Here is a 26,159-nt window from a genome sequence, read left to right on the forward strand (position 1 = left end):
ATCAAGCTTTGTTCTAATTGAATTCTGTGGAGGTGGACAGGTTTGTTTCCCACCTTCATTGTTTTCGACAGAGCTGTAAGTGGGCAGTGGAAGAAAACAGACAGAGAAAAATGCAGGAATTTGTATGTTTGTAGTACCAGTATACCTCTCTTTCTGTGTTTTTGCTTGTCCCTAGTTGTCCACTGTGGTTTTAGTGCTGCTTCTGGGGTGTGTACAAATGTATGTTGCTTGAACAGTTGAGCCACTGCGGAAGCATACAGGTCCCCACACTGTGTACAGACATACACCTTCGTTTGCGGAAACAAGCTCATAGAAAGCCAGTCCTGTAAGCTGGCAGCCCAAGCCAGCTGTGTGCAGCGCTGATTGCCTGGTGCCTGCAACACCACAAATTCCCCTTTCCTTTTGGTGATGGGCTGGGCCAGAGCCCAAAGTGGGTGGAGCATTAGATAAAGATTTTACTTGTATTTAGTAGGCTGCATTCTACATAACCTCACACATGCCTCTCTGTTCTCTATCTAGACAAGCAGGTGGCATTGTCAGAGTTAAAGGACATATTCCATCCAGGCAAAAGGACTTGGAGAATGAAGTGGGGCCACTGGGGGGGTATGTCTCTTTCTGGGGCAGATGGAGAGGTCTCTAGGCCACATTTGGTCCCTGAGCCACAGGTTTCCCATCCTTGTCATCTATAGAAACTGACCTGATAGCAGGTGAATCTTGCTTCAGCACTGGAGATGAGGCAGTGCCTAAGGACAGCAGACTACTTGTGGGGAAGCAGGGCAGACAGTGTGAAATGCATCAAGCTGTGTCCTCCTGCATCTCACTGCAACTCTATAGGATCTGCCTAGTGATAAGGCCATCCCTGCAGGAAAGTCTGTTTCATCCCGTCAGCTTCTGGATTTCAGTTGTTGGGAATCACAAGTGGCGAGAGCTCTTTGAGAGCCAGTGTGGTGTAGTGGTTAAGAGCGGTAGTCTCGTAATCTGGGGAACCGGGTTCGCGTCTCCGCTCCTCCACCTGCAGCTGCTGGGTGACCTTGGGCCAGCCACACTTCTTGGAAGTCTTTCAGCCCCACTCACCTCACAGAGTGTTTGTTGTGGAAAAAAAAAATCCTGGCAAATGTTTAAAGTTGTGTCTTTTATGCATCCTTGGTGTCTTTCCACTATCTATCTGCAAAAAAAGAAAGAAAAGAAGCATTACGACAAAATTAAGGGAGGAATCAAATCACTGTGTCACTCCAAATGGTTCACCTCATTATGCTTCACTGCTGGAAACTGTGCATAGTTGCGATTAAACTAAAAAGAAGAAGCCTGTCAGTGGATCATTTAAATTCCAAAGGGACAGCTCCACTGCAATGTAATGCCAGTTTTAACATCAGGCAAACAAGACTAGGTGTAGCTGAATTTTTCAGCTTTCAAATTCCCAAAAATGAGGCGTGCTGAAAAAGTTGGAACATGACTTGGGAATTCAAAAGATATTTTGGTTAAATTAATGTAATTTAATTTTGCTTGGTAAGCAAAACATGTGTAAAATTGCACAGAGATCACTAAAAATGATTGCCAAGTACGTGCAGTTATATATTACCATTATTATTTTATTATTATTTAGCATTACCTGACATTTTCAGAAGGTATAAATTAAAATTCTCTAGTTTTCCAAAAGCAGTTTATGTGCTTCTTCATCAAACAAACCAAGCTAAATGTTGTCCAATCATAAAAATAAAAATATATATTTAAGACGACATTGGATGGCCATCAGTGATGGATGCTTTAGTTGAGAGTCTTGCATTCCAGGGGGTTGGATTAGGTGACTTTTGGTGTCTCTTCCAATTTTGTAATTCTACGATATTCCCCCAGACTGGGACTCAAGGTGGTTTACAGATAAAAAATAGAAAAGCATAGATATAAAACAGAAAAAGCTAAAAACATAAGAAGAGTTTCTACTTAGCCAGCCTTTGTTTTGCATTTGTGGGAGCATTTCAGACATGTACTCCTGCAATCAGTGAGAATCGTCAATGAACAGAGAAAGAAATAGGAAACAAATGGAGGTTTTATTTTCAGTGGTCAGTGAAGAGAACACAATTAGCAATGTAGAGTTGCTTTAACAGATCATTGCTTGTCTTATATTGCTTTCTTTATTTCAGCTTTGAGTCCCAGGTGGAATGAAACATTCACTTTTAACATCCAAGTTCCAGAGCTTGCCTTAGTACGGTTTGTTGTAGAAGATCAGCTTTCTCTCACTTCCAATGACTTCCTTGGGCAATATACTTTACCACTTCTGAGCATGAATAAAGGTATTAGTCCCCGTCCCCCCCCCCCATGCACAAATCCCTAACAACAAATTTTTCTCTTCTTGATTATGATATGCAACATAGCCTTAAATTGAGTGCTTCCAAGGTACAGTGGTTGTGTTACTATCATTGCTGAAACCAGACCTGTTCAAAAAAATGCTGTGGTGTTACTATTTTTAACCATGTTAGTTGCCTAGCTTTAATTTGTGACATTGTGCAGAACTGAATGGGGTGTTAATTGCATTACTTGTTGAGTCTTCACTGTTCCTAAAAGTGTGAACTCTGCTTTCCCTTTTATACAGATCAACAATGTTGTCTTTTTGTGTACATCCTTTTGGAATTTCTGCAATCTTCATTTATTTCAGCTGCAGGAGCTGTCCTGCGCTCTACCACATGCTTACTGTGTTACTTACAATTGTAGCTGACCCTTCTAGGTGAATGTAGGGGGCGGTTAATACATTGGTTCACATACAGTTGTTTTAGGAGTGTGCAGGTCCATAATGGTGCTTACAACCTATTTGTGTGAACTGGTACCTCCATGTTGACTGTATTTCTGTATCCGTCCTGATTCCCAGGATGCCACTGGCCACATCTTCAAGGTTGCAAGCCCAGTGACTGCTCTGTGCGCTCATAGGTTCCTATAGGAAAATAGGAACTTGTCTTTTAGCAAGTCAAATATTGGGTTCTTGCTCTGCACTGTCTCCACTGATAGGCAGTGACTCTCCAGGGATTCAGGCAGAAGTCTTTACCAGCCCTACCTGAAGATGTGAAGAGGACTGAACATGGCTCCCTCCTAGGTTCCATTTCTTGGGACAGAACTAAGGTTTACATGTCTTTGTGAATCGCTTTGCCTGTAATCCACTCATTCATTGCTATTGCATTTACAGGTTATCGCCAGGTTCCACTTTTTTCCAAACTTGGTGTCAACCTGCGTCCTGCTTCACTCTTTGTGCATATTTGGTACTTTAACCAATAATGTTTGCTAACAGAGCTCCCTCAGCAGCCTGAATCCTCAATAAAGAAACCATGGTTTAATAGTACTACTTTGTTACTGTCATAACTTATTTTTACTTGTGTGAGCCAATGGTATTCAGTATGCATAAAGGCCATATGAAAGTTGCTTTGCTGAATCATTGTTCTGTGTCAGTCACAACAGCCAAGTCAGATCATAGCTGTCAAGCGTCCCTTATTTGAAGGGACAGTCCCTTATTCCAGTGCCATGTCCCGCTGCTGTCCCTTATTGATGGATGTCCCTTAAATGTCCCTTAAATGATGTCCCTTAAATTTCAAAGGAAGCAGCTCCTCTCCCTCCCTGCCGGCCAGGGAGGAGGGAGGCTCCAACTGTGTTGCTTGGCTCACCCAATAAGAAGTCTAAGAACAACTGGGGGGTGGAGCTTGCATGCCTTGTGCTGATCAAATCGGCTGCGTTGCCTGGGGACTCGCCTTTGCTCAGCACTTCCCAGCGGAAAGGTGACGGTGGTTTTCCTTGAGGCTTCGTTTGGCTGCTGGCTGGCTTTCTACCTATGGCTCAGAGGGGCTCAGAAGTTGAACATACCTGTGCTGAGTGCTTGGATCGGAATCGGATGGATACGTCATCGATGGCCCACTCACCCTTGCTGGTGAAAAGGTCTGTCTGGAGTGGGGGCACATGGTGGGGGAAAGGGAAAGGAGATCTCGTGGGAGGGGGAGCTTTTGAATTTGTTTTGGAGGCTCCTTCGATTGATTTATGGGGGAAAAGAAAGGAGCTGGTTGACTAAAATGGTGGGTGACTGGCAATCTCGTGGCGAGGGGGGGAGGCTGTGCGTGTGTGGCTAGTTAATGCAAGCTGAGGGGTTTTTTGAATGCTGGACGCCATTTTGTTGCACGTGCTGCTGCAAACTTTGCAGTGCAAAGCCAGGCCGGGGAGCCATCTTAAGTTGAGGCTGCGTAGGCCTTGTGGTGCATGTGATTCAGATTCTATTCAGTTGAACCTCTGGTTACAAAGTTGGTTGGACAGTGTTCTCGAAGCTACCAGCATGAGTTTGGCCAGACTGCAGGAGGACAGGAAGACTGGAGTGCCTGGAACAGGTGAGGCTGCAGGTCCCTTATTTTGGCTGCTGATCCCTTATTTTCAAGGCTGCTGGTCCCTTATTTTCAAATCTGTAAGTTGACAGCTATGAGTCAGATGCTTCTGAGAGCTCACAAGCAGGGAATGCAGGTGGCAATATTTTCCATTGTTTATCCCCAGCAATCTGGTACTCTGCAGCATGTTACTTCTGTACATGGAGGTCCCATTTAGCTCCCGTGATCACTACCTATCAATAGAATGTGATCCACTAGGACAGTGTTTCTCCACCAGTGGGACTTGGGCCACTTTCAGGTGGGCCTCAGTGCCATGACCTGTTCAGTAATTCCTCACTTGGCTGCTGCACACCCTAGTCATGCCAGAGCTATTTGACCTAACCAGGGCCAGCACCAGCAACTCCTTGTTTGCTCAGACAGAGAATCTCAGAGGAGGAAGAGGGAAGGATGGTCTCCCTCTGACAGTAAAGGCTAGAGGAGGCATTGGAAGAAAATTAGAAATAAAGGGTTAATATGCATTAATGATTATAATATTATAATAGGTACAGAAAGGGTAAGAGAGGAAAGCTGTTATAGCAGGGAGACATGAATATACAGAGACAAGGAAAGGGGGATGAAAGAAATTGTCAGGGGAACAAACAAGGTCCAAGTTGAGTGTGAAAACACAAATGGAGAAGAAATTGCAAGTGGTGGGTTAAAATGTTTTTGAGACTCATGTGGGGGTGAGAAGAGAAAACAGTGTTTAAACTAGGTGCCAGAACCCTCTAATTCCTGGATCCAGCAAGTGTTAGAATTTAATCAAGGCTTCTAATTATTGGAATAGCTAAGATAGCTTCTTGGTGAAGTGATAACCTGGGTGATGGGCTGTTAAGGGGCTTGGTTCAAGGTGGCAAATGGGTGGGGCCCCCTTCCTTGAGGATAAAGCAGTGAACTGAAAAGAGAGTCAGAGCAAAGTTTGAGAGCAATGTTTGATTTCTGTTTGAATCCAAGGCTGTGGATATGGGAGAAACAAGACCCTTTGGGGGTGTTAATGCTGTGAATGCCACCAACATAGGCTTAGGTTGTATATACTATAAATTATATATAGTAAAGACACTACAGTCTCCGCTGTGCCTTATTTTCAAAAGGAAACACAAACTTTGGATAAGTGCCTGGAACCCCTGGAAAATGCCATCTTCACCTACAGCCTTTGCGGAAACAAATTCTGGGTAAAATAGGAAGGTTGTCACAATACCTCCAGAGCAAATGTGTGTACTGAGCTTGAGGAACGCTGGCCTATGGAACTCCTTCCCACAAAATAAATGCTGCAGGAAAGAATTTAGGAATTTCTGAAGACTGATTAGATACCAGTAGAAAATGATGCTAGTAATTGCCAGCTGATTATGCCCAACTCTGATCCACCTACCATCATTTTGTGACTGACTTCACAGCCATTTTGTGACTGGTGGGCCTTAATAATTCTCAGCTGTCTCAAATGGTGATAGAAAGTTTGTGAACCCCTGCTGTAATTTACATTTCAAGCTGCTCAAGCTAGTGATGGCCATTATGTCCTGGGGCTGTGAATTCCATTTGTTAAGTGTACACTGTTACGATGCATGCAAGTTAAAGCATGCAATCTCCCAAACACCTCAGATCTTTCCCATTTTCTAAGATATCCCACACTGATTAGAGGTGCAGGGCATGCCAACCACGGAGATATGCAACAGGTTTAACATGAGAGCGATTGGTGTATTGCCCATTGGAATGAGATGAATGTAGTTTGAGAAGTTTGCGACGTGGATATTTTTTGTTCCTTGCATTCCTTATTTATCTGGCATGTTGAGTATCATTAATGCCATCTAAGAAAAACAATGGCCCGATTTTCTGTTTTATGAGCAGCTGTCTGTAGGAAGCCCTTGTGCTATACTTTTTGAATCCAGTAAAATAATTCATTAAGGAAACAGTTTGCAGCTCACTAGTGACTAAGGTCCAACATGGCTTGATTTAAGGTTTCATTTTGAAACCTCTGAGAACTAAAATGTATGTGATGCTCGGTCACATGTAGCTTGTTCCCATTTAGCAGGAAAATGCCGAGACTACAATAAACTGGGAAAACAGCACAGGGGGCAAGCCGTATGCCATGCCTCCATATGCCATGCAAGGCAAAAAACAGCTTGGGAGGGATTTTTAGAAGAATGGCAGGTGAGGAAAAGACAGTCATCCACCACAGAGCTTTCTGCCAGTTTTCTGCTTTAGTTTACAGATCCCATAGCTGTGTTTGGTCAAATGCAACAAATGTCAGATGCAAACTACATGTGACAATATGCACTGGACAGGGAAGGTGGTAGTGGCAATATCGTTGGGTCTAAGAGCACATCAGGAAGTTGCACAGCGTAGCAACAACACGGTACCACAACATGCAAGAACTGGGACAAAAATTGGAATTGGAATCAGAGACATTACACACACAAATGTGCAAATCCAGATTCTTCAGCCCCAAACCCTGTTCGGAACTCTAATTATGACCATATATTAAATAACAAAGTGGTGTTTTTTTTCTTTGTCACTTGTAACTTAGCCAGCTGTAGGTTTTCTTGGCTTCTAGGTTAACACATGCAAATCATTCCCCACTGAAATACCCACAGGTGCAACTGTGTACTAAATGAGCACAAGTGCGGAGGGTGGCTGTAAGAGAGGACCTTGTCATTAGAGGCCCCAGTTATATGGAACGCTCTCCCCAGAAATGTCTGCCTGGCACAGACATTATCTCCTCAGCACCATTCATAGACATTTGACTGTTAGCGTGTTGACTTGATTTTTATGTTGATTTTGTTGCAGTGAGGTTAGGAAGGATTTTATTGCAAGCTGTGTGGGTTTTGTTTATTGTGATATAGCCACAATTGTTTTGGTATTTTGCATGTTTTGTATTTCTGATTGTAAATCACCATGAACCCATTTTGGGTTTATGGTTATGTATGCATGTAGGTATGTAAGTCCTTTGGCACACAGACATTCTCGAAAACCAGGAAAATAGAAACAAATATGTAAATATCTTCTTTCTTTAACCTTTGGGATTCTTAACAAAGACAAGCTCAGCTTGCATATTTCATTAATAAATGAGTGAAGTTGTCATTTGTGCTATCTATCATCTATCTATCTATCATCTATCTATCTATTTATCTATCTACTCAGTTGCTGCTTTATCTTCTATGTCAATATTTTAGCATTCACACCAGACTTGACAAATTTGCAAACTATCTGCAACTAGAGAAAAGTGCTGTTCATGAAGTGTTTTACTGCTGCCTTGAAACATAAGTTCTCTCCATGAACTCTGAGTTGTGTTCCTGAGTTTTGTGGGTGGTTCATATTTCAGGATAGTCTATAGCCATAATTTTCAGAAAGCTTATGGATAAAGTTTTTCCACTTTGATGAAATGGATGGCTGAACTGTATAGTTTGCGAAGTTCAAAGTTTCAGCAAGTCTGTACCACTATGATTTTGATATCTCTATCCAGACGCATCAGCGTGCCCATGATATTTGCTGAGTCTTACAAACCAGGGCTACTATCCACCATAGTTAGGCAAAATGGGTTGGCTTATGCACACCTAACACTGTGTTGAATGGTAGGCTAATGCCATTCTGTAACCTGAAATGTACAGCAAAGAAAAGAATTCATTGAGTTAAAAAAAAACCACGGTTATTTTAGATAATATTTATTATTTATATATAAAAAGCTAAACATTCTTCAAAACTTTAGTGCATGAATTAACACACTTGTGCAGCTGTGACTACTTAATTTGCTAACTTTACAGATGTTAGATAAAATAAAGAGCAATGAGGGGACAAGTTAAGTGCTTTAGGCACAGATGAGAACAGAGGAAGAATTAGATCGCAGTGACATTTTGGGCACTTTTTAAAAATGGGATAGTACATCTAGTATGATTGATTATCATTTGCAATTGCTACGTTGTCTTTTTAATCTTTTTATTTAATGCCATTCTCACGAATAAAGCCATGTGTCTTCGTGGTTTGAAAGTCATTGCAGACATGGTGCCTTGGGAGTTTTCACAAAAACACAGCAACCCTGGGTGGGGGAAATGTCTCCATTTATTTGCGGCAGATGAAGCTAAAAAGAAACCCCCAAAGACAATAAACAGATGTCTGAAGTAAATATTGATTGAATTTCAAGGTTAGGAAATTGGTTAACAATGAAAAGATGGGTGCCAGGGGCCTAATGCATATATGCATCTGGATCCATTCTTTGATCATAGATTGCAAGATACTTTATTCAGGCCTTCTACTGGATTACGTTGTGATCCTGACCATGTCTACATAAAATGAAATCTTACTGATTTCAGTGGGTATTGCCACAGGTCGCTGGTGCCCGATGGGACTGGTAGAGGGGGGCCACTAGGTGGCACATCGGAAGATGACTGACAATAACATCTCTCCGACCCACACGAGGTAATTTGGAGGCTATGATGGGGGTAATTAGCCTCCTTAACCCCCCCCAGGATTATGGGGGGGACGGCCCTTGCCTGCTGTGCCCTATACCACCCCCGAATTTGTGGGGGTGGGGGCACTAGGCACAAAGCCCTCCTGTGGGATTTTCGGCACTCCTCGACGCCGGCCCCGATTCGCGCCGCTGGTTGCAATGATTTCTAAAAGAAACAATTCGGACGTGATTAATTGCACATACATCAAGGAAAATGGGGAGTAAATACTGCTGACAGAAGAGATCTCTGATAACAAGACACCAATAAAATACGAGAAGAACGTGAAGATACGGTATGATAAATGACTGAGGGGGGAGGGGGGGAAACCTGCCTCTACCTTTTTATGTGATTTAACAAGAATCCCCTCCCCTAATGAGTCAGAAATTAAGGACTTAAGGTGTGGATTTAAGGCTGTGTGGAGATAAACTTTCGATCCAAAGCAATGTTTCAAGATGAAGCTGGAAAGCTAAGAGTTTTGGAGTGTCGCACTTAGAAAAAAATACCATCGCCATTTTGTGAGGCATTGTGGGAGCTCTTGGGTCTGGGAGGAGAAAGAGAGAAATAGAGCTGTTTACATATCGTGAATCAACTCCTCGGTGGGACTTAAGAGCGACAAATGCCAAAATTTACGATGGAAAAAGTGATGTTATCTACAAAGGAGATATATGGAAACCATCTGGACTTAGTGGAGGAACGGGAAATCCACACAGGATTATTATACTTGCTATCGGCTTAAGGAGACTAACAGAAGAGATCGTAAAGGAAAAAGAGAAATTATACGAACAAGATATGATGTGGCAACACCAAGATAAGACTGGATAGAATTATGAACTTTGTTTGGACTGATTGGGACTGATTTGGACATTAACGCAGTAATAAGAAGATGATTTGAATTCCCCTTTGGATCTTGAAGTATGGGTTCCCCCAACAAAATTTAAAAATTTGGCTTTGTAATTCGGAATTTATATGATGTGATTTAATTTGATGTGATTGGCCAGTTAATAAAAATTATTTTTTTTAAAAAAAAGGTAGAGAGGCCAACATTCAGGAACACAAGTCCAATAGCATTTCCCCCTCTTGTGCTCCCCAACAACTGGAATTCTTACACATACTGCCTCCAACACAGACATAATGACTTGTAGCCAGCCCTACAATGAGGCAGCTGCCTCAGACGGCAAAAGGTCTTGGGCTGGCCCTGCTATTGACAGCCATACCCTGATCTATTGAAGCCATTACACAGGTTATGCATTGTGTGGAGAAGGTTGTTGGGAGAAGTGCCATTTGCACCAATGGACCAGCCTCCACTGGCACTCTCAGGCAAGTGGGGTTAGGACAGGCATAGGCAAAGTCAGCCCTCCAGATGTTTTGGGACTACAATTCCCATCATCCCTGACCACTGGTCCTGTTAGCTAGGGATGATGGGAGTTGTAATCCCAAAACATCTGAAGAGGCGACTTTGCCTATGCCTGGGCTAGGACTACAGCCTTAGCAGGCTAGAGGGCAATCTGGGAAAAGGAAGCAGCATATAAACACATGGATCCAATCCACCTATCTGGTGTGTTTAAAGCTTCAGATCTGGATGTCTGTTACTTTTGAAGGGTCCAGTGCATGAAGGCACAATGAGGTCCCCCTGCATTTGGAGAGACAAGGGTTATTCTTCAGCTCTGGCAGCCCCAAACCAAAATTGTGGCTCTGGCATCCCATTTATACTTCACATTTGCTTGCAGCGAGTTTCCATTTTGTATAGAAAACAGTTCACAGCTTTTTCAGCACTGCGGAGGCATCTTAATGTATTTGCTTGTGTAGCGTTTCTTTCTTCATCAGGGGATCATAGAATCATAGAATTGTGGAGTTGGAAGAGTTTGATTTCCCCAGGCAATATGGTGGCTCTGTTCCAAGAATGGCAGAAACCACCAGTCACTTTTGGCACTGTGAAGTATATTCTACTTTATCCAAATTCTGTTTCTTTTCCTACATTGCAATTATCCTTCGGCTCCAACAGCTTTCTAAGCTATAAGCTCCTTAAGTCTGATTTGCGTGCCTTAAAACTATTGTATTTTGGTGCGTGTGGTGGGGAGCGTTTGTGTGTGATGTGTCCACCCAGGTTCAGTCATCTGCAGACCAAAATGTCATCTGCTAGTCAAAATCCATTGTAATAATATTGTGCCACAGCCAGAATCCAAAGAGGCACCTGGCTTATTCCTTATGCTTGAGGGGATTTGGAGTTCTGTTTCTCAGCAGCTACTCCTGTGTCCCCATGGCAAATCACTTCTGGCACTGAGGAAGAATAAATAAATAAAAATCCCATTAGGAATGTACAAGACTGGGTGTGCTTAAAGGAGGACTCTGGGTGCTTTATTTGGTGATTAAAGCCTTAAATGACTTACACCTGAAGTATCTGAAACTCCCTCAACTTCCTTACAAAACTTTGCAGGGGTTAAGAGGAGGCCCTGTTGGCCACTCAGCCACACTGAGATGTCGGCGTAGTGACGCCCAGAAGAAGACTTTCTCTGTGGCAGACCTCAAGCTGTGAAATCCTTTCCTAAAGAGGTGTGTCTAGTTAGGAAAAGGAGAATCTGTCAACTTCAGTTTTTCTCTGAGAGCCAGTGTGGTGTAGTAGTTAAGAGTGGTAGATTTGTAATCTGGGGGACCGGGTTTGCGTCTCCGCTCCTCCACATGCAGCTGCTGGGTGACCTTGAGTAGTCACACTTCTCTGAAGTCTCTCAGCCCCACTCACCTCACAGAGTGTTTGTTATGGGTGAGGAAGGGAAAGGAGAATGTTAGCCGCTTTGAGACTCCTTCGGGTAGTGATAAAGCGGGATATCAAATCCAAACTCTTCTTCTTCTTCTTCTCAGTTTCTCATTTTTCCAATCTTGACTTCAGTTCTGCACATTTCCACATCAATTTGCAATTACAAAAAAGAACTTCGTGAACAGTCACCAGCATTTGAGTGCATTTTCCCCTTAATATACAAATTCTCACAAAGCAATTTCCTCTGATGCATTTTTTCATGGCGTTTTCAAAAATACAGGCAAGACACCATTTATGCGGGGGTTGTATTCTGAGGCACGGTGCGCATCATCGGGCTGCACATAAGGTCACCTCAGCCCATTCTGGTGCCGAAAACACACTGGCATCAGCAGTTGTGCACGTGCCAAATGCGCACAAATGGGGAGTTGCCTGTACATGCATTTTTAATGCACATATTACCTCAGTATATGCATCTTTTTACACCTCCTTCAGCTGGAGAACTGCACTGCAAAATATGGAGAAGTGCACATTCCGACAGATGGCTGTGTTTTGTTTGGTTCACAAATTTCAGAAAGTGCAAATTTGATATGTGTGCCTTTAATGGGAACGGAATAGGATTTCTCCACCATCACTACTCTAGATCCATCTGTATCCAGCTTTCAACTGTTGAAAAGTACCGTATTTTTCACCCTATAGGACGCACCGACCCATAGGACGCACCTAGTTTTTTTGGGGGGGAATAAAGGAAAAATTTTTTATTCACCCCCCAGCCGCAGATATCTGCCCGAAGCGCGGGGCGCTCTGCTTCAGCACGCCCCACGCTCCGTGCAGCAGGCTGCTATCCGCAGCCTAGGGAGCCCTGCGGGAACTCCTGCGAGCATCCCCAGGCTTGGTGATAGCTTCCTGAAGCCTGGAGAGTGAGAGGGGTCGGTGCGCACCGACCCCTCTCGCTCTCCACGCTTCAGCAAAAGCCTGCATTCGCCCCATAGGACGTACTCAGATTTCCCCTTCATTTTTGGAGGGAAAAAGTGTGTCCTATAGGGCGAAAAATACGGTATTTCTGAGACCTCGTACCTTATAATTGTTAATGTTTGACTTTCATTGCATATGTGTGGTTATTTATTTGTATTGCTTGTGTTGTAATCTGCCCTGGGATCACCTCAGGGTGAGAGGCGGGGAATAATCATAATGATGCTGGTCCACAGTTTCGGCTACTCAGAATTACTGTCTGTCACCAATTGCGAAACTAATATTTTCATTCATCTAGGATTTGGCTATGGAACACAAAGGCTCTATACTGGGTGGGTGGGGCGACTGGGGACCTCATATGTATGTTGTATCTCTTTATAGGGTTTGGAGGCTTGTGAGACCTTCCAAAGCAAATGTTGAGGATGTGCAGGGGAGGAGGAGAATTGTGTGAGCGGAATTCTGCTGGTGCAGCATGGATGCAACACTTTCTACTTTAGCCTGATCCACTGCCAAATACCTGGGAATGGAATTTGACCCGTGTCTAAATCTGCCTAGATGCATAATAATCCCATCCAGAAGATTGCCCATTGCACCAGAAAGGATTGCCACCTTTGAAATTGCATGCCAGGAAATAAATATGTATGTCTCTTAAATGTTCGTGCTAATGGGAACCGTTTGCAAAGAGAGGCTAGTAATTCCATGAAGATAACTAAATGACAATGGACCATGAAAAACTCATTATAATATCCTTGTGATTAGTGGCCTACTCTGTGCACTTAGTGACTTCCCTTATGCACATATTCTCCAAGGCAAACACTTCAGCAAATGTAGCAGAAGTGCCAGTGGGGAAAGGGGGGAAAGAAATCTTAATGAATAAATAATTCAATTGTCTAAGACAATGTTCATATTACACTGTTCTCCCTTTAGGTATCACTTTTCTTTGTCTAACTGGGCAGCGTTCAGCTGAGTGCTAATGGCTCTCAGAAATGTTCCTGAGCTTTTCATGATGGGCTGCAAAGCATGTCCTTAAAGCAACTTGATAACAGCCTAGTTCTCACTGTGGTGCCTGAATTACACCATAGAAGACTGAAAGTGGAACTGTGAATATTTCAGTCAATCAATCAATCAATCAATCAATCAGTCAGTCAGTCAGTCAATCAGTCCCTGTGCTTAGAAGGCTAGCATATCAGGGATATCAGCTTTTTTGTTATGATAGAAGTTTATAAAATTATGCATGACACAGAGAAAGGTATTTCTTCCTCTCACAGCACTAGAACCCACGAACACACTTGGAGGCAGTAATGATTCTGAATACCAGCTGCTGAAAACCACAGGAGGGGAGAGTGGTCTTGTTCTCAAATGCTGCTTGTGGGTTTCCCACAGGCATCTAATTGGCCACTGAGTGGTCAGGATCCTGGACCAGATGGCCCAATGGCCTGATCCAGCAGGTTTTTATGATTGCATCACCACCACCACCACCATCATCATCATTTATTTAGACCCCGCACATCTGATTGGGTTTTCCCAGCCACTCTGGGTTGCTCTCAACAGAAATTAAAGGTAAAGGTACCCCTGACCATTAGGTCCAGTCATGACCAACTCTGGGGTTGCGGGGCTCATCTCGCTTTATTGGGCGAGGGAGCCGGTGTGCAGCTTCCGGGTCATGTGGCCAGCATGACTAAGCCACTTCTGGCGAACCAGAGCAGTGCACGGAAACACTGTTTACCTTCCCGCTGGAGCGGTACCTATTTATCTACTTGCACTTTGACGTGCGTTTGAACTGCAAGGTTGGCAGGAGCAGGGACCGAGCAACGGAAGCTCACTCCATTGCGGGGATTCGAACCGCCGACCTTCTGATTGGTAAGTCCTAGGCTCTGTGGTTTAACCTACAGCGCCACCTGCGTCCCTCATCAGAAATTAAAAACACGATAAAACGTCAAACATTAAAAACTTCCCTAAACAGGGCTGCCTTCAGATGTCTTCTAAAAGTCAGATAGTTGTTTATTTCCTTGACATCTGATGGGAGGGCGTTCCACAGGGCAGGCGCCACTACTGAGAAGGCCCTCTGCCTGTTTCCCTGTAACTTTGCTTCTCGCAGGGAGAGAACCACCAGAAGGCCCTCGGAGCTGGAGCTCAGTGTCCGGGCAGCACGCTGGAGTGGAGACGTTCCTTCAGGCATACTGGGCCCAAGATTTATCTCTAGCACCCCTGCACTGGGTCAAAGTCCTCTCCAGAGCTGTCCTTATTTCTTAATCCATTCAATAAATGTAAATTATTTGGTACATAGAGATGAAATAATGCAAAACCCAGTCAGCTCAAGCAGGCCACTCTGCATCATATGGAAAAGGAGAAAGGGGAACGTTCTTAGGATGACCAACCATCCAAGTGTATTCAGAAATATGGGAGCAAGAAACGAATCTAGCTCCCTAGTTTTCTCCAAAGAACCTGCTGAGGCTCTTAAACGGTTGGTTGTTTAAAGAGAAATAATATTTTGTGATGTACATATGCAGTATAGGGCTTCCCTCTGTTTCGTCGTTCCACTCTTCATCTTCTTTTTCATATTAAAGGACAAAATCTTATTTTGCAACGGATGCTGGTATTTTGCCCAGCACATGAGGAATGAAATGAAATAACTCCTGGTGAGACACTACTGACCTGCGTACTATTCATTCTGCCAAAGGACTCTGCATTCCCATGAACTATCAGGCAATAAATCAAGGGAATCAATGTGAATGTACTCAGCGATTGTTGTTTTATTTGGCCAATATTTCATTCACACAAGACACTTCGGCAAGCATAATGGGACATCACTTCAGGATGCCTTCACCTCTCTCCTCTAACTAGTCAGCAGTTTATCCCAGTTGATGACAGTACGAGTGACTGGGAGCGGTCTGCGCAGTGCTCTCCATATTTTATCCGACAACTTCTGGAGCCTCTCCACCAAATCAGTCTGGAATTTGTTCTCTTCGGTTTCAACTAATTTCACAAACTCTATAGCAAACTGGACACGGCCAGTTATGTATATGGACTCTCTAACATCTTTACTTGCTGTCCAGTGGAGGTTAGCTTTTTTGAAATAGTGTGCCTGCAGATCAATTTTCCCTGCAACCTGTGCTGTTGGCGGTGCAAAAGCGATAGTCCACTCAGATTTCCAAATGGCATTACAGATATCGTCGTGCCGATGGCCTTCAAGGCAGACCACGAAGAAAGGGTTGCTCCCGATCATTTTTTTGTAGACACGGCAGTCACCTGAAAGGAAGTGTCTCCTCATGTAGGACTCCAAAATGATGTTGAGTGTTTCCCTCCATAACTCTGCACGATCTTTCCTGACGCTGTGATAAAGCAAAACTTTATCAACTCTTTTGGTCAGGTGATCAAACCTGAAGGAAAGTTTGATCTGTGGATCAAAGAAGCGGTTTCCTCCAAGATCGTTGTAGCGAGTCACGAGAGCATTCTCTCCCTTTACACGCACAGCTGTGAAGTTTTTCCTGGTGTGATTGGCACACACCTGAGCAGCCTCGTACCTCATGAGATGATCGTCATGAGCCAGAATGCGGAGGTCTTCAAAAACATTCCTGTATTCGCCCGGGGGAGCCTGTTGAAGCAAGCTGCAGATGACATTTGTTTTCTCCTCCTCAGATAATTCACATTCATTAGACATCACGGTTTGTCTTTGGAGTGATAAAGCTACCTATGCAATCGAAATGAGAGGAGAGGGAGGGGAGAATAAACACCAGCTCTTTTAAATGTCTAAAGAAAAATATTGTTTGCTCTTCGGAAAAAGAAAAAGAAATCAGCACTAAAATGTTGGCTTAATATCATTGGCAAAATAGTACCAAACATTTGTGCTCCTGAGCTTTTTCTAATCTTCATCTTCAAAGCTTTATCTAAACACAAACTAGAACCAGCTGAGGGCTTTGGTTTAATACAGAATTTTCAGCCTAAAATAGTCACTGTGAAAATCAGAGCAATTTGTTCTGAACACAACAAATATGATAATGAAAAGATCTAGAACAGGCATAGGCAAAGTCGGCCCTCCAGATGTTTTGGGACTACAATTCCCTTCATCCCTGATCCCTGGTCCTATTAGCTAGGGATGATGGGAGTTGTAGTCCCAAAACATCTGGAGGGCCGACTTTGCCTATGCCTGATCTAGAAGTCTGGAATCTACTGCTAAAGTATTAAAAAGTAATGAAATAACTAATAGATATACATACATAGATATACTATTAATAAAACATACAAACCATTGAATATATTAAACAGTCATTGCTTTCTACTCACATTGGAGAATATTTGGCTACAAGACTGAATAGGATTTTTTTTTTTTTTTTTTTTATAATAATTTTTATTAGTTTTCCACACATAAAATAAAGAACAGTGTAACACAATATAACTTCATACTCATCGGTTCATAGCCTTTTTTCTTTGACTTCCCCATACCTCCCCATCCCTGCATCCTTGTTTAAAAATTCTTTAGCAACCCTTAAGTCCATTGTCTTAGTTCCTTTTCGTAAATATTTCTTAAGTTTTTTTGTTTACTGCTGCAATTCTTTACTTCTTACCCCCTGACATCTTAACATTCCTCAATTTTACAGTTATTTTTAAGATATATTTTGAAATTCTTCCAGTCCTCTTCCACTGTCTCTTTCCCCTGGTCCCGGATTCTGCCCGTCATCTCAGCCAGTCCCATAAAGTCAATCACCTTTGTTTGCCATTCTTCCAGAGTCGGTAGTTCTTGCGTCTTCCAATACTTTGCCAGTAGAATTCTTGCTGCTGTAGTGGCATACATAAAGAAAGTCCTATCCTTCCTTGACACCACTTGGCCCACCATACCCAAGAGGAAAGCCTCTGGTTTCTTAGGAAAAGTCCACTTAAGGACCTTCTTAATTTCATTATAGATCATTTCCCAGAAAGCTTTAACCTTTGGGCAGGTCCACCAAAGGTGGTAGAAAGTGCCTTCAGTCTCATTACATTTCCAACACTTATTATTAGGCAAATGATAAATCTTTGCTAGCTTGACTGGGGTCATGTACCACCGGTAGATCATTTTCATAATATTTTCTTTTAAAGCATTACATGCAGTAAATTTAATACCGGTGGTCCATAACTGTTCCCAGTCAGCAAACATGATATCATGACCTATATCTTGTGCCCATTTGATCATAGCTGATTTCACCGTTTCATCCTGTGTATTCCATTTTAACAGCAAGTTATACATTCTTGATAAATTCTTAGTATTGGGTTCCAACAATTCTGTTTCTAATTTTGACTTCTCTTTCTGAAATCCTATTTTCCTGTCCTGTTTAAACGTCTCATTTATCTGATAGTAATGCAACCAATCTCGAACCTTAGGTTTTAGTTTCTCATAACTCTGAAGTTTCACCCTTTCACCATCGTATTCTATGATCTCATGATATTTTGGCCATTTAGAGGCCATATTAAGCTTTTTTACTTCCCTAGCTTCCATTGGTGACACCCACCTAGGGGTTTTACTTTCCAACAAATCTTTGTATCTAATCCAAACGTTGTACAATGCTTTCCTTACAATATGGTTTTTAAAACTTTTATACACCTTTACCTTGTCATACCATAAATATGCATGCCAACCAAAACTGTTGTCATACCCTTCCAGATCCAAAATGTCAGTATTCTCAAGAAGTAGCCAGTGTTTCAACCAGCAGAAAGCTGCTGATTCATAATAAAGTCTTAAGTCCGGCAGGGCAAACCCCCCTCTATCCTTTGCATCAGTTAAAATCTTAAATTTAATTCTGGGCTTTTTGCCCTGCCAGACAAATTTTGATATGTCTTTCTGCCACTTCTTGAAACAGTCCATCTTGTCCACAATCTGCAACGTCTGGAATAAAAACAGCATTCTAGGCAATACATTCATCTTAATAGTAGCGATTCGGCCTAACAAGGAAAGTTTCAGCCTTGACCATATTTCCAGATCCTTTTTAACTTCTGACCAACATTTTTCATAATTATCCTTAAATAAGTTCACATTCTTGGATGTTAAGTTTACCCCCAGGTATTTTACCCTTTTTGTAATTTCCAAACCTGTTTCATTCTGAAAACTCTCTCTTTCTTCCATTGTTAAATTTTTTTCCAACACTTTCGTTTTTTGTCTATTCAATTTAAAACCTGCTACTCGACCAAATGTTTCAATTAGTTCTAATACTCTTTTAGTACTAATGTCTGGCTGTTGCAAAGTCAATACTAGGTCATCTGCAAATGCTCTTAATTTATAATGTCTAACTCCGACCTGAACTCCTTTAACCAACTGGTCCTTTCTAATCATGTTTAACAAAACCTCCAGGACCGATATAAAAAGCAAAGGGGATATTGGGCAACCCTGTCGTGTACCTTTTTCTATAGGTATTTCTTCTGTTACCACGTTATTTACAATTAATTTGGCCTTTTGTTGAGAGTATATTGCACCTATACCGTTTTCAAAACCTTGTCCTACCCCCATCCCTTGGAGATTCTTTTTCATAAAAGTCCAACAAATGTTGTCAAAGGCTTTCTCCGCGTCCACAAAAATCAAAACTGCTTTCCTATTAATGTCAACATCCAGCAGCTCCAAAATGTCTATAATGTTCCTCACATTGTCTGACATATGTCTACCTGGGAGAAAGCCTGTTTGGTCCTTATGAATCTCTTCTGCCAACACTCTTTTCAATCTTTTTGCCAAAATGTCTGCAAAAATTTTGTAATCCACATTGAGTAAAGATATAGGGCGGTAGTTTTTAACTTGGTTCTTCTCAGTCTCTGTTTTCGGTATAAGTGAAATGAAAGCCTCTTTCCACGATTCAGGTGCCTTTTTCCCCTTCAAAATTTCATTGCAAACTTCCTTCAATGGTTGTATCAGCCATTCTTTCAGCATTTTGTAGTATTTGGCCGTCAGGCCATCTGGTCCTGGTGATTTTCCCAATTTCATATTTTGAATGGCACCCTCTATTTCTTGTTCTGTTATTTCCTCGTTTAAGATCCTTTTACTTTGTTCTGAGATTTTTGGTAAACCGTATTTTCTGATGAATTCTTCTATTTCTTGCTCGTTGATTGGCCCTTGTGCATACAATTTCTTAAAAAAGCTTTGAAAACAATTGTTGATCTCGTTGGGTTTGTGGATAATCTTTCCATCCATTTCTAAACTTGTTACCGTGTTCATTTTCTGCCTTTTTTTCAATTGCCATGACAGAAGTTTCCCACATTTATCCGCTGATTCAAAAGTTTTTTGTCTCATTTGCTTTATCTTCCATTCTATTTGTTGGTTCATGAGTTCCATGTATTGCATCTGATGAAACTTTATTTCTCTCAAAATCTCATGAGACTTTGGTTTGGACCTCAACTTCTTCTCTCCTTCTTTTATTTTTTCTAAAAATTTTTCCTTCTTTTCATTTTGTTGCTTCCTCTTAATAGAATTTTGTTGAATTAGGAAACCTCGCATCACGGCTTTGCTTGCGTCCCAAATTATTCTTTTTTCCACATCTGTTTTCCTGTTGATCTCAAAGTAATCTTTTAATGTTTTAAGGGCCTTCTTATGGATCTCTTCGTCCTTGAATAGGGTGTCATTCATTCTCCATCTAAAGGAACCAGTTGTTGTTAGTTTCATCTCCATCTTGACCGCATTGTGGTCGGAGCACGTTTTTGGGCAGATTTCTACTTTTTTTGTTCTTGACGCCAGACTACTAGAAATCCAAATTTGGTCTATTCTTGTCCATGTCATTTTTGCTTCTGAGAAGAAAGTTCCCTCTCTCTCTAAAGGATTCTTTGTTCTCCAAATGTCAATCAAGTCCATTGTTTCAGTCATTTCAAAAAAGATCCTTGGTAGTCTCCCTTCTTTCGAGATCACTTGTCTCTGTGCTTTGTCCATGTTTGTTGAGACAACTCCATTCATATCTCCCATCATTAGGATTTTATAATCTAAAAAGTCAACTAATGTCTCATGCAACTTCCTAAAAAATTCAGCCTTCCCTTCATTTGGGGCATAAACTCCCACAATTAATATCTTTTCTCCTTGAATTTGTATTTCAATTGCCAGGTATCTTCCTTGTTCATCTTTAAATATTAATTTTGGAGCCAACTTTTCCTTTGCATAGATCACCACACCTCTTTTCTTTACTTTGTCTGATGAGATGAATTCTTGACCGAGTCTCTTATTTATTAATAATTTCCTGTGTATCCTGGCAATATGGGTTTCTTGCAAACATATTATGTCTAATTGTTCTTTCTTCAAAATATGAAAAACCTGTCTTCTTTTCCGAGGAAGGTTCAAACCATTACAGTTCCAACTAAGGAGTTGCAGAGACATTTTGTATTTAGGTAGCTGTTCCTCCAACTGCTCCAAGCTTCTGCTCTTCCTCCGATGGTGGTAGTGAAAGTCCAAATGACAAATTTGCTATATCGGGTGGTTCCCTCTCCTCCACGGTTCCTTTCTGCAGATCCTCCAGATATTTCTCTAGAAATAGTTCTTTGTCCTGAATTGTTTTTATTTTAATCTTCCTTCCATTGAAGTTAAAGGACAATCCTTGTGGAAATTCCCATCTGAATGGTATAGTGTTTTTCTTCAGCAGGTCTACTAAACTCTTGTAATATGTTCTCACCTCTAAAATGTATTTAGGAATGTCCTTAAAAATCTGTATCTGACAATTTTGGATCACCAATGCCTTTTGATAATGCAAATTCAATATTCTATCTCTTTCTTCTTTTGATCTCAATGTAATTAGGCAGTCCCTTGGTTTTTTGTCCTGCCTTCTACCCAGTCGAAAGGCTGATATTATCTCAAGTTCCTCATCTTCCTCCCATTCCTCTCGCCAAAAAGTTATGATGTTCTCTGTGAGAAATTTCACAAGGTTGTCCCCTTCCCCTTCAGGCACCAATCTAAATTTTAAATTCTTCTCTTTACGTTGAAGTTCCAGTAAGGAGAGGGCTGCATCATGCTCATTCACTTTTTTAATAATAGGCCCAAATTTTTCCCTTGTCTCTTCCGCCGTTATTTTTGCACTTTCTGCAATCTTTCGTGTTTCTGAACTTTCCTGAATTAATCTATTTATAGAATCTGTGTTCGATGCAACACTAGCCGTATTCACATCCAACCTTGTTGTCAACTCTGTTAATTTTTTAGAATTCTCTGTCGAAAGTTTTGTCAATGCTTCCAGGGATTGATTTATTTTAAGTAGAGCCTGAGTCATAGGATCCATAGAAGCTGGTGTTTTTTCCTGCACAGCTGCAGTTCCTGATATAGAGGCCCTTTTCTTGTGAGATTGTTTTGCTTTCTGCCTTGTTACTATCTCTTCTGTAGGGGCACTCATATCCTCAAGGTCGTTTTCACAGAGTTGATTCCCAAGTGGAAAATCCCACTGTTACTTTTTCAGGTGCAACAGTTTCAGATAGAGCCCTCTAGAGGGAGCATTCAATTGTATCCAAATGGCAGAGATAGAAGAAAACAAAGAAGCAAGGGAGTATAACAGTAGCCAAAAGTTTCCAATGTCCAAATTGTAATGTCTCTATTTTTCTATGTGGCCAAAATGCAGCAAAGTACGTCTAAGGTCCGATAACTTTTTTGCAAACAAGTCCCCACTTCTCAAAATTTGACAGTCCACGTCCCGGTGTCTTGTTTGGGCAGCCCGACCCCAGGGGATTTGGCAATGGAAGGTCTTAATTTTCCATTAATTTTCCAGCAGATTAACAACGTTCCAATCCCTTCCCCCCTTCTCCTGCCAATCTGGGGGGAGGTTTTAAGTCCGATGTCAGTTTGACAGCTTAAAAAAATTAGAAAGGTTCCCTTTAAATGCAGCTTGATTTTCGTTGCTTTATTCCTTCTGCAGTTCCGGGGAGGCAGACTTCCTTAATTTTTGCCTTTCCCGTTTTCAGCCATTTTTTTTTTTTTTTTAAAGTCCCGTTACTTTTCCAATCTTACTCACGGGTGTTGTGGTCAAATTCCAATTGCAGGAAGGAATCGGCGCTCTCCGCTCATGGCGACGCGGCTTCACTCCGCTAGCTGGGTGACGACTCTCAGCACCGCGCTTACCCCGATGCCGCTCAGAAGCCTTTAAAAAGGCTCCCTCACAGTACCGGGGGGCGCAAAGGGTGCCCACCGAATCTCCTTTGTTCACAGGCTCCGCGCCTGTGATTTTAGGGGTCCCCCGCTTGCCGTAGCGGGTAAGACCCGAACTAACGGAGCAGTCCTGCCTCGGAGCTCGAGGCTCGGACCGCCATTAAGCGCTGGCGCCGACCGGAAGTCTGAAGACTGAATAGGATTTTTGAACTTGCCACCCTGTTCCTAAGGATATCTTACTCAAGTAAGGTGAGGCAGTTCCAGGCTACTATGTCTGATGTCAATTGCAATCACATCCCAACAGTCTACTAACTACAAGTTACAGTGGTGCCTCGCAAGACGAAAATAATCCATTCCGCGAGTCTCTTCGTCTAGCAGTTTTTTCGTCTTGCGAAGCATCCCTATTAGCGGCTTAGCGGATTAGAAAAAGGGGGGGAAACTCGCAAGACTCACAAGACGTTTTCATCTTGCGAAGCAAGCCCATAGGGAAATTTGTCTTGCGAAGCGCCTCGAAAAACGGAAAACCCTTTCTTCTAGCGGGTTTTTCATCTTGCGAGGCATTCGTCTTGCGGGGCACCACTGTACTGGGCCCAATGCTGCTGTCTCTTTGGTGCTTCAGTGGCATTAATGTTCTGTCTTAAGTGAGCCATTTCATTCTACTCCATCTCATCTTTGGCCTGTCATATATATATGGGCTTATCAGCAATTACACTCTGGGGACTTGCCCACACCAGAGATTTTATGCTTTCCCTTTGAAAAATTGGGTTTACTGCATACGGGTATAATCCAATAATTTGGGGGGAATTAGGTTCCAAGATGCTCCACTCATGGTTGCAGATTATTTGTTTTAGGTGTTTTGGGGTGTGTGGATCAATGATCACTTTCTGCTAATCCCTTTTCCATGTCTGCTACTTCCTTAGTGCTCTCTTTTCTTTTCAGCCTGTGCTCATAATGGTTTCCAGTGTGCTTCTGAATATATTTGTTTTGATCCCTCACATTTGCACAAAACTAGAAAACTACACAAGCAAACCACATAACAAATTTCTGCAGTAGATATTGCACAGCTATCTGGAAAGTGCATGCTGAGAATTGACAGTGGCTTTCAATTCTTATACAGTTGGGCTCAGTGCACTCCCTAGTAAAGCTTGAATAGATTTTTAAAATTATCTCATATTTGCACAAAACCAGAAAACTGCAAAAGTGAGTGGTGGAAATTTACAATTGTATGACTGTGTGCTTTTGTACACTTCCTGAGAGGGTTGTTCCCTCTCCCAAGGTGTGTGTGCGCAATTATTTGTGGGCATGTCCCATCAGGGACCAACACAAAAGGAAATGCCTACTGGTATGAACAGGAAAAACCAAAGTTGCTCCTAGGGCCGGAATTGGGTTTGGTGGGGCCCTAAGCTACTGAAGGTAATGGGGCTCTTTATAGGTCCAGTTGTCCATTGTCAACAACAAATTGTCACTGTTAGAAATGAGCAAACCAGTGATATTTTAGGGAGCCGGGTAGCAGGCGGGGCCCATTTCTTACATCATAGGAGCCTACACAACACAAAACACTGTTGCTGTATGTAGGCTTTATCTTATATTTTGGAAATGTATATCCATTTTTTTCATTTTTTGGGGGACCCCCAAGAGAGTGGGGCCCTAAGCTATAGCTTGTTTAGCTTATACATAAATCCAGCACTGGTTGCTCCTCATATGCAAATTCAAATGCATGTGATTTTGGACTACTCCTGTCTAATTCAAATGGAAGGGAAGTGGATCAACCGCTAAATAAAGCTCTCCTGTGGACAAGCCCTGGATTTTCCCAGTTCTGGGTTGTGTTAGGGTTCAGGAAAGAGATGCATGCAACCACAATATAGTGACGCCATCCTCTTTGATAGCAGTAGTGTTGCTGCTATGCCATTGCTATTATCGGCTATTGTGCTAGATCCTTAAAACATTTTAGGCTGTTCTACTGTAACATGTTGCTTATGGAGTTTTCACTGTTGTACAGTGTCGTGAAGCATAATTTGACAGATCATTCAACTTGACAGTGAAATTGTAACTACAATGGCTGAATGTAGGTTATCCAGATCTTCTGACCATCTGAATTCAGAGTGGACACTATAGATCACAATGCTATGTCCACTTAACATTGACCTCAGTGGAACTTCTTTTCCTGCATAAACATGTATAGGTGGAACCTGTGGCCTTCAAATGTTTTTGGATTCCAACTCCATCAGTCCAAGCCAACATAGACATTTGTCAGGGATGATGGGAGTTGCAGTCCAGTAGCACCTGAAGGGCCACAGGTTTCACACTCCTGGAGCATAGGATTGGGCCGGAAACTGGTCAAAGTTTGTTACCTCTTACAAAAGTACTCCCATTTATATAGAAATTGGATTAACAAACCGTTCAGAGGCATCTGCCCCAGGCTGTTCCTATAATAGTGCTCTGCAGCACTCAAGTTCAAAAGAAGTTTGCTCAGCGAACAACTATTAAACAAGCGTTCCCCGATGTGTTTTAAATTTACCTACATGCTCAGGATCATTTAACAGAGATTATACCTTAATTGTTAAGATGCCCAGAGTATGTACTTTTGTTGTGAAGTACATCTAAACCATGTACACCACCCTGAGCCCCTTGGAGGAAAAGGTGGTATACAGTGGTACCTCGGGTTACATACACTTCAGGTTACATACGCTTCAGGTTACAGACTTCACTAACCCAGTAATAGTACCTCGGGTTAAGAACTTTGCTTCAGGATGAGAACAGAAATTGCGCTCCGGCGGCACAGCAGCAGCGGGAGGCCCCATTAGCTAAAGTGGTGCTTCAGGTTTAGAACAGTTTCAGGTTAAGAACGGACCTCCGGAATGAATTAAGTACTTAACCCGAGGTACCACTGTATAAATGTAATAAATAATAATAATAAATAATGAACAGCAAACTTGGGTGCTTACTTATGACAGGTATGTAACTAAAAAGAGGTTACTGAAAAACAACAGGGAGGTATCAGCATCTTTAGGGGAATCCCAAGTTTTTCAGATGTGGGGAAAATATATATTTAGGGGGAAATATCCTAAGGAGGCAACTCCCTAAAACTTCAACAGCAAAACAAACAAAAAGGATCGACTATATTCAGTCGCCACAGAAGGCTGACTCTTGGTTGAAAAAGAGAAATGGAAACTGCAGCAGGGAGGGAAGGAAATGGAATACCCCAAAAGAAGTCATGGCTGGCTGGAATACTGAACAGGAGCACTGCACTTCGCAACTTTACATTGCATGTCTCACTTGGCTCTGCTTAACCCAACATTTCTCAAAAGAATCCAAGCAGTTCAGCAAATGGAAAAACCAGCCCTGGAAACTGACCAGTGGTTGACTTTTGGACCATAGTCTTATTTTCCACCTGCCCCCTGTATCCAAAGATTGGGAGTAATATTAGTACCATACTGACAATTGTGGTCAGGTAACAGACTAAATTCTGGGAGAAGGTGGAGTTCACAAGTATTACGTTTTTGTCCTGGTCTGGGTCTTCCATGCAAGTATCACCTGATGCTGCCCCGAAAGTCAAA

General features: G+C 42.2%; 2 protein-coding genes across 4 annotated transcripts in view; one reads left to right on the forward strand and one right to left on the reverse strand.

The window, feature by feature from the left end:
* The window catches only part of PLCZ1 (phospholipase C zeta 1), a 48,075-nt gene extending 44,750 nt beyond the window's left edge, over positions 1-3,325 (forward strand). The window contains exons 12-13 of the mRNA XM_079992566.1: positions 2,139-2,288; positions 3,173-3,325. Coding sequence (XP_079848692.1) covers positions 2,139-2,288; positions 3,173-3,261 — 239 coding nt within the window. The 3' untranslated portion in view covers positions 3,262-3,325. The remainder of the gene's footprint in view (positions 1-2,138; positions 2,289-3,172) is intronic.
* Positions 3,326-15,271: 11,946 nt separating this feature from the next.
* Positions 15,272-26,159, reverse strand: CAPZA3 (capping actin protein of muscle Z-line subunit alpha 3). 3 transcript variants are annotated; one of them, XM_079993052.1, is made up of 2 exons: positions 26,099-26,159; positions 15,272-16,233 (listed from the first exon to the last, which is right to left on the reverse strand). In XM_079993052.1, the coding sequence occupies exons 1-2, from the start codon at positions 26,123-26,125 to the stop codon at positions 15,379-15,381; spliced, it is 882 nt and encodes a 293-aa protein (XP_079849178.1). In that variant the 5' UTR covers positions 26,126-26,159; the 3' UTR covers positions 15,272-15,378. The 3 variants fall into 3 exon arrangements, with proteins under 3 accessions (XP_079849178.1, XP_079849179.1, XP_079849180.1); XM_079993053.1 differs by having other exon boundaries at positions 26,033-26,117; XM_079993054.1 differs by lacking the exon at positions 26,099-26,159 and adding an exon at positions 25,957-26,092.

This window comes from Podarcis cretensis (assembly GCF_951804945.1).
Source record: "Podarcis cretensis genome assembly, chromosome: 10".
Lineage (NCBI taxonomy): Eukaryota > Metazoa > Chordata > Lepidosauria > Squamata > Lacertidae > Podarcis > Podarcis cretensis.

Excerpts from the sequence above, each read along its gene's own strand:
- CAPZA3 (XM_079993052.1), bottom strand. The coding sequence starts at position 26,125 with ATGGAAGACCCAGACCAGGACAAAAAC. Across the intron at positions 16,234-26,098 it reads ACCCAGACCAGGACAAAAAC|GTAGCTTTATCACTCCAAAG; the intron begins GTAATACTTGTG and ends TCGATTGCATAG.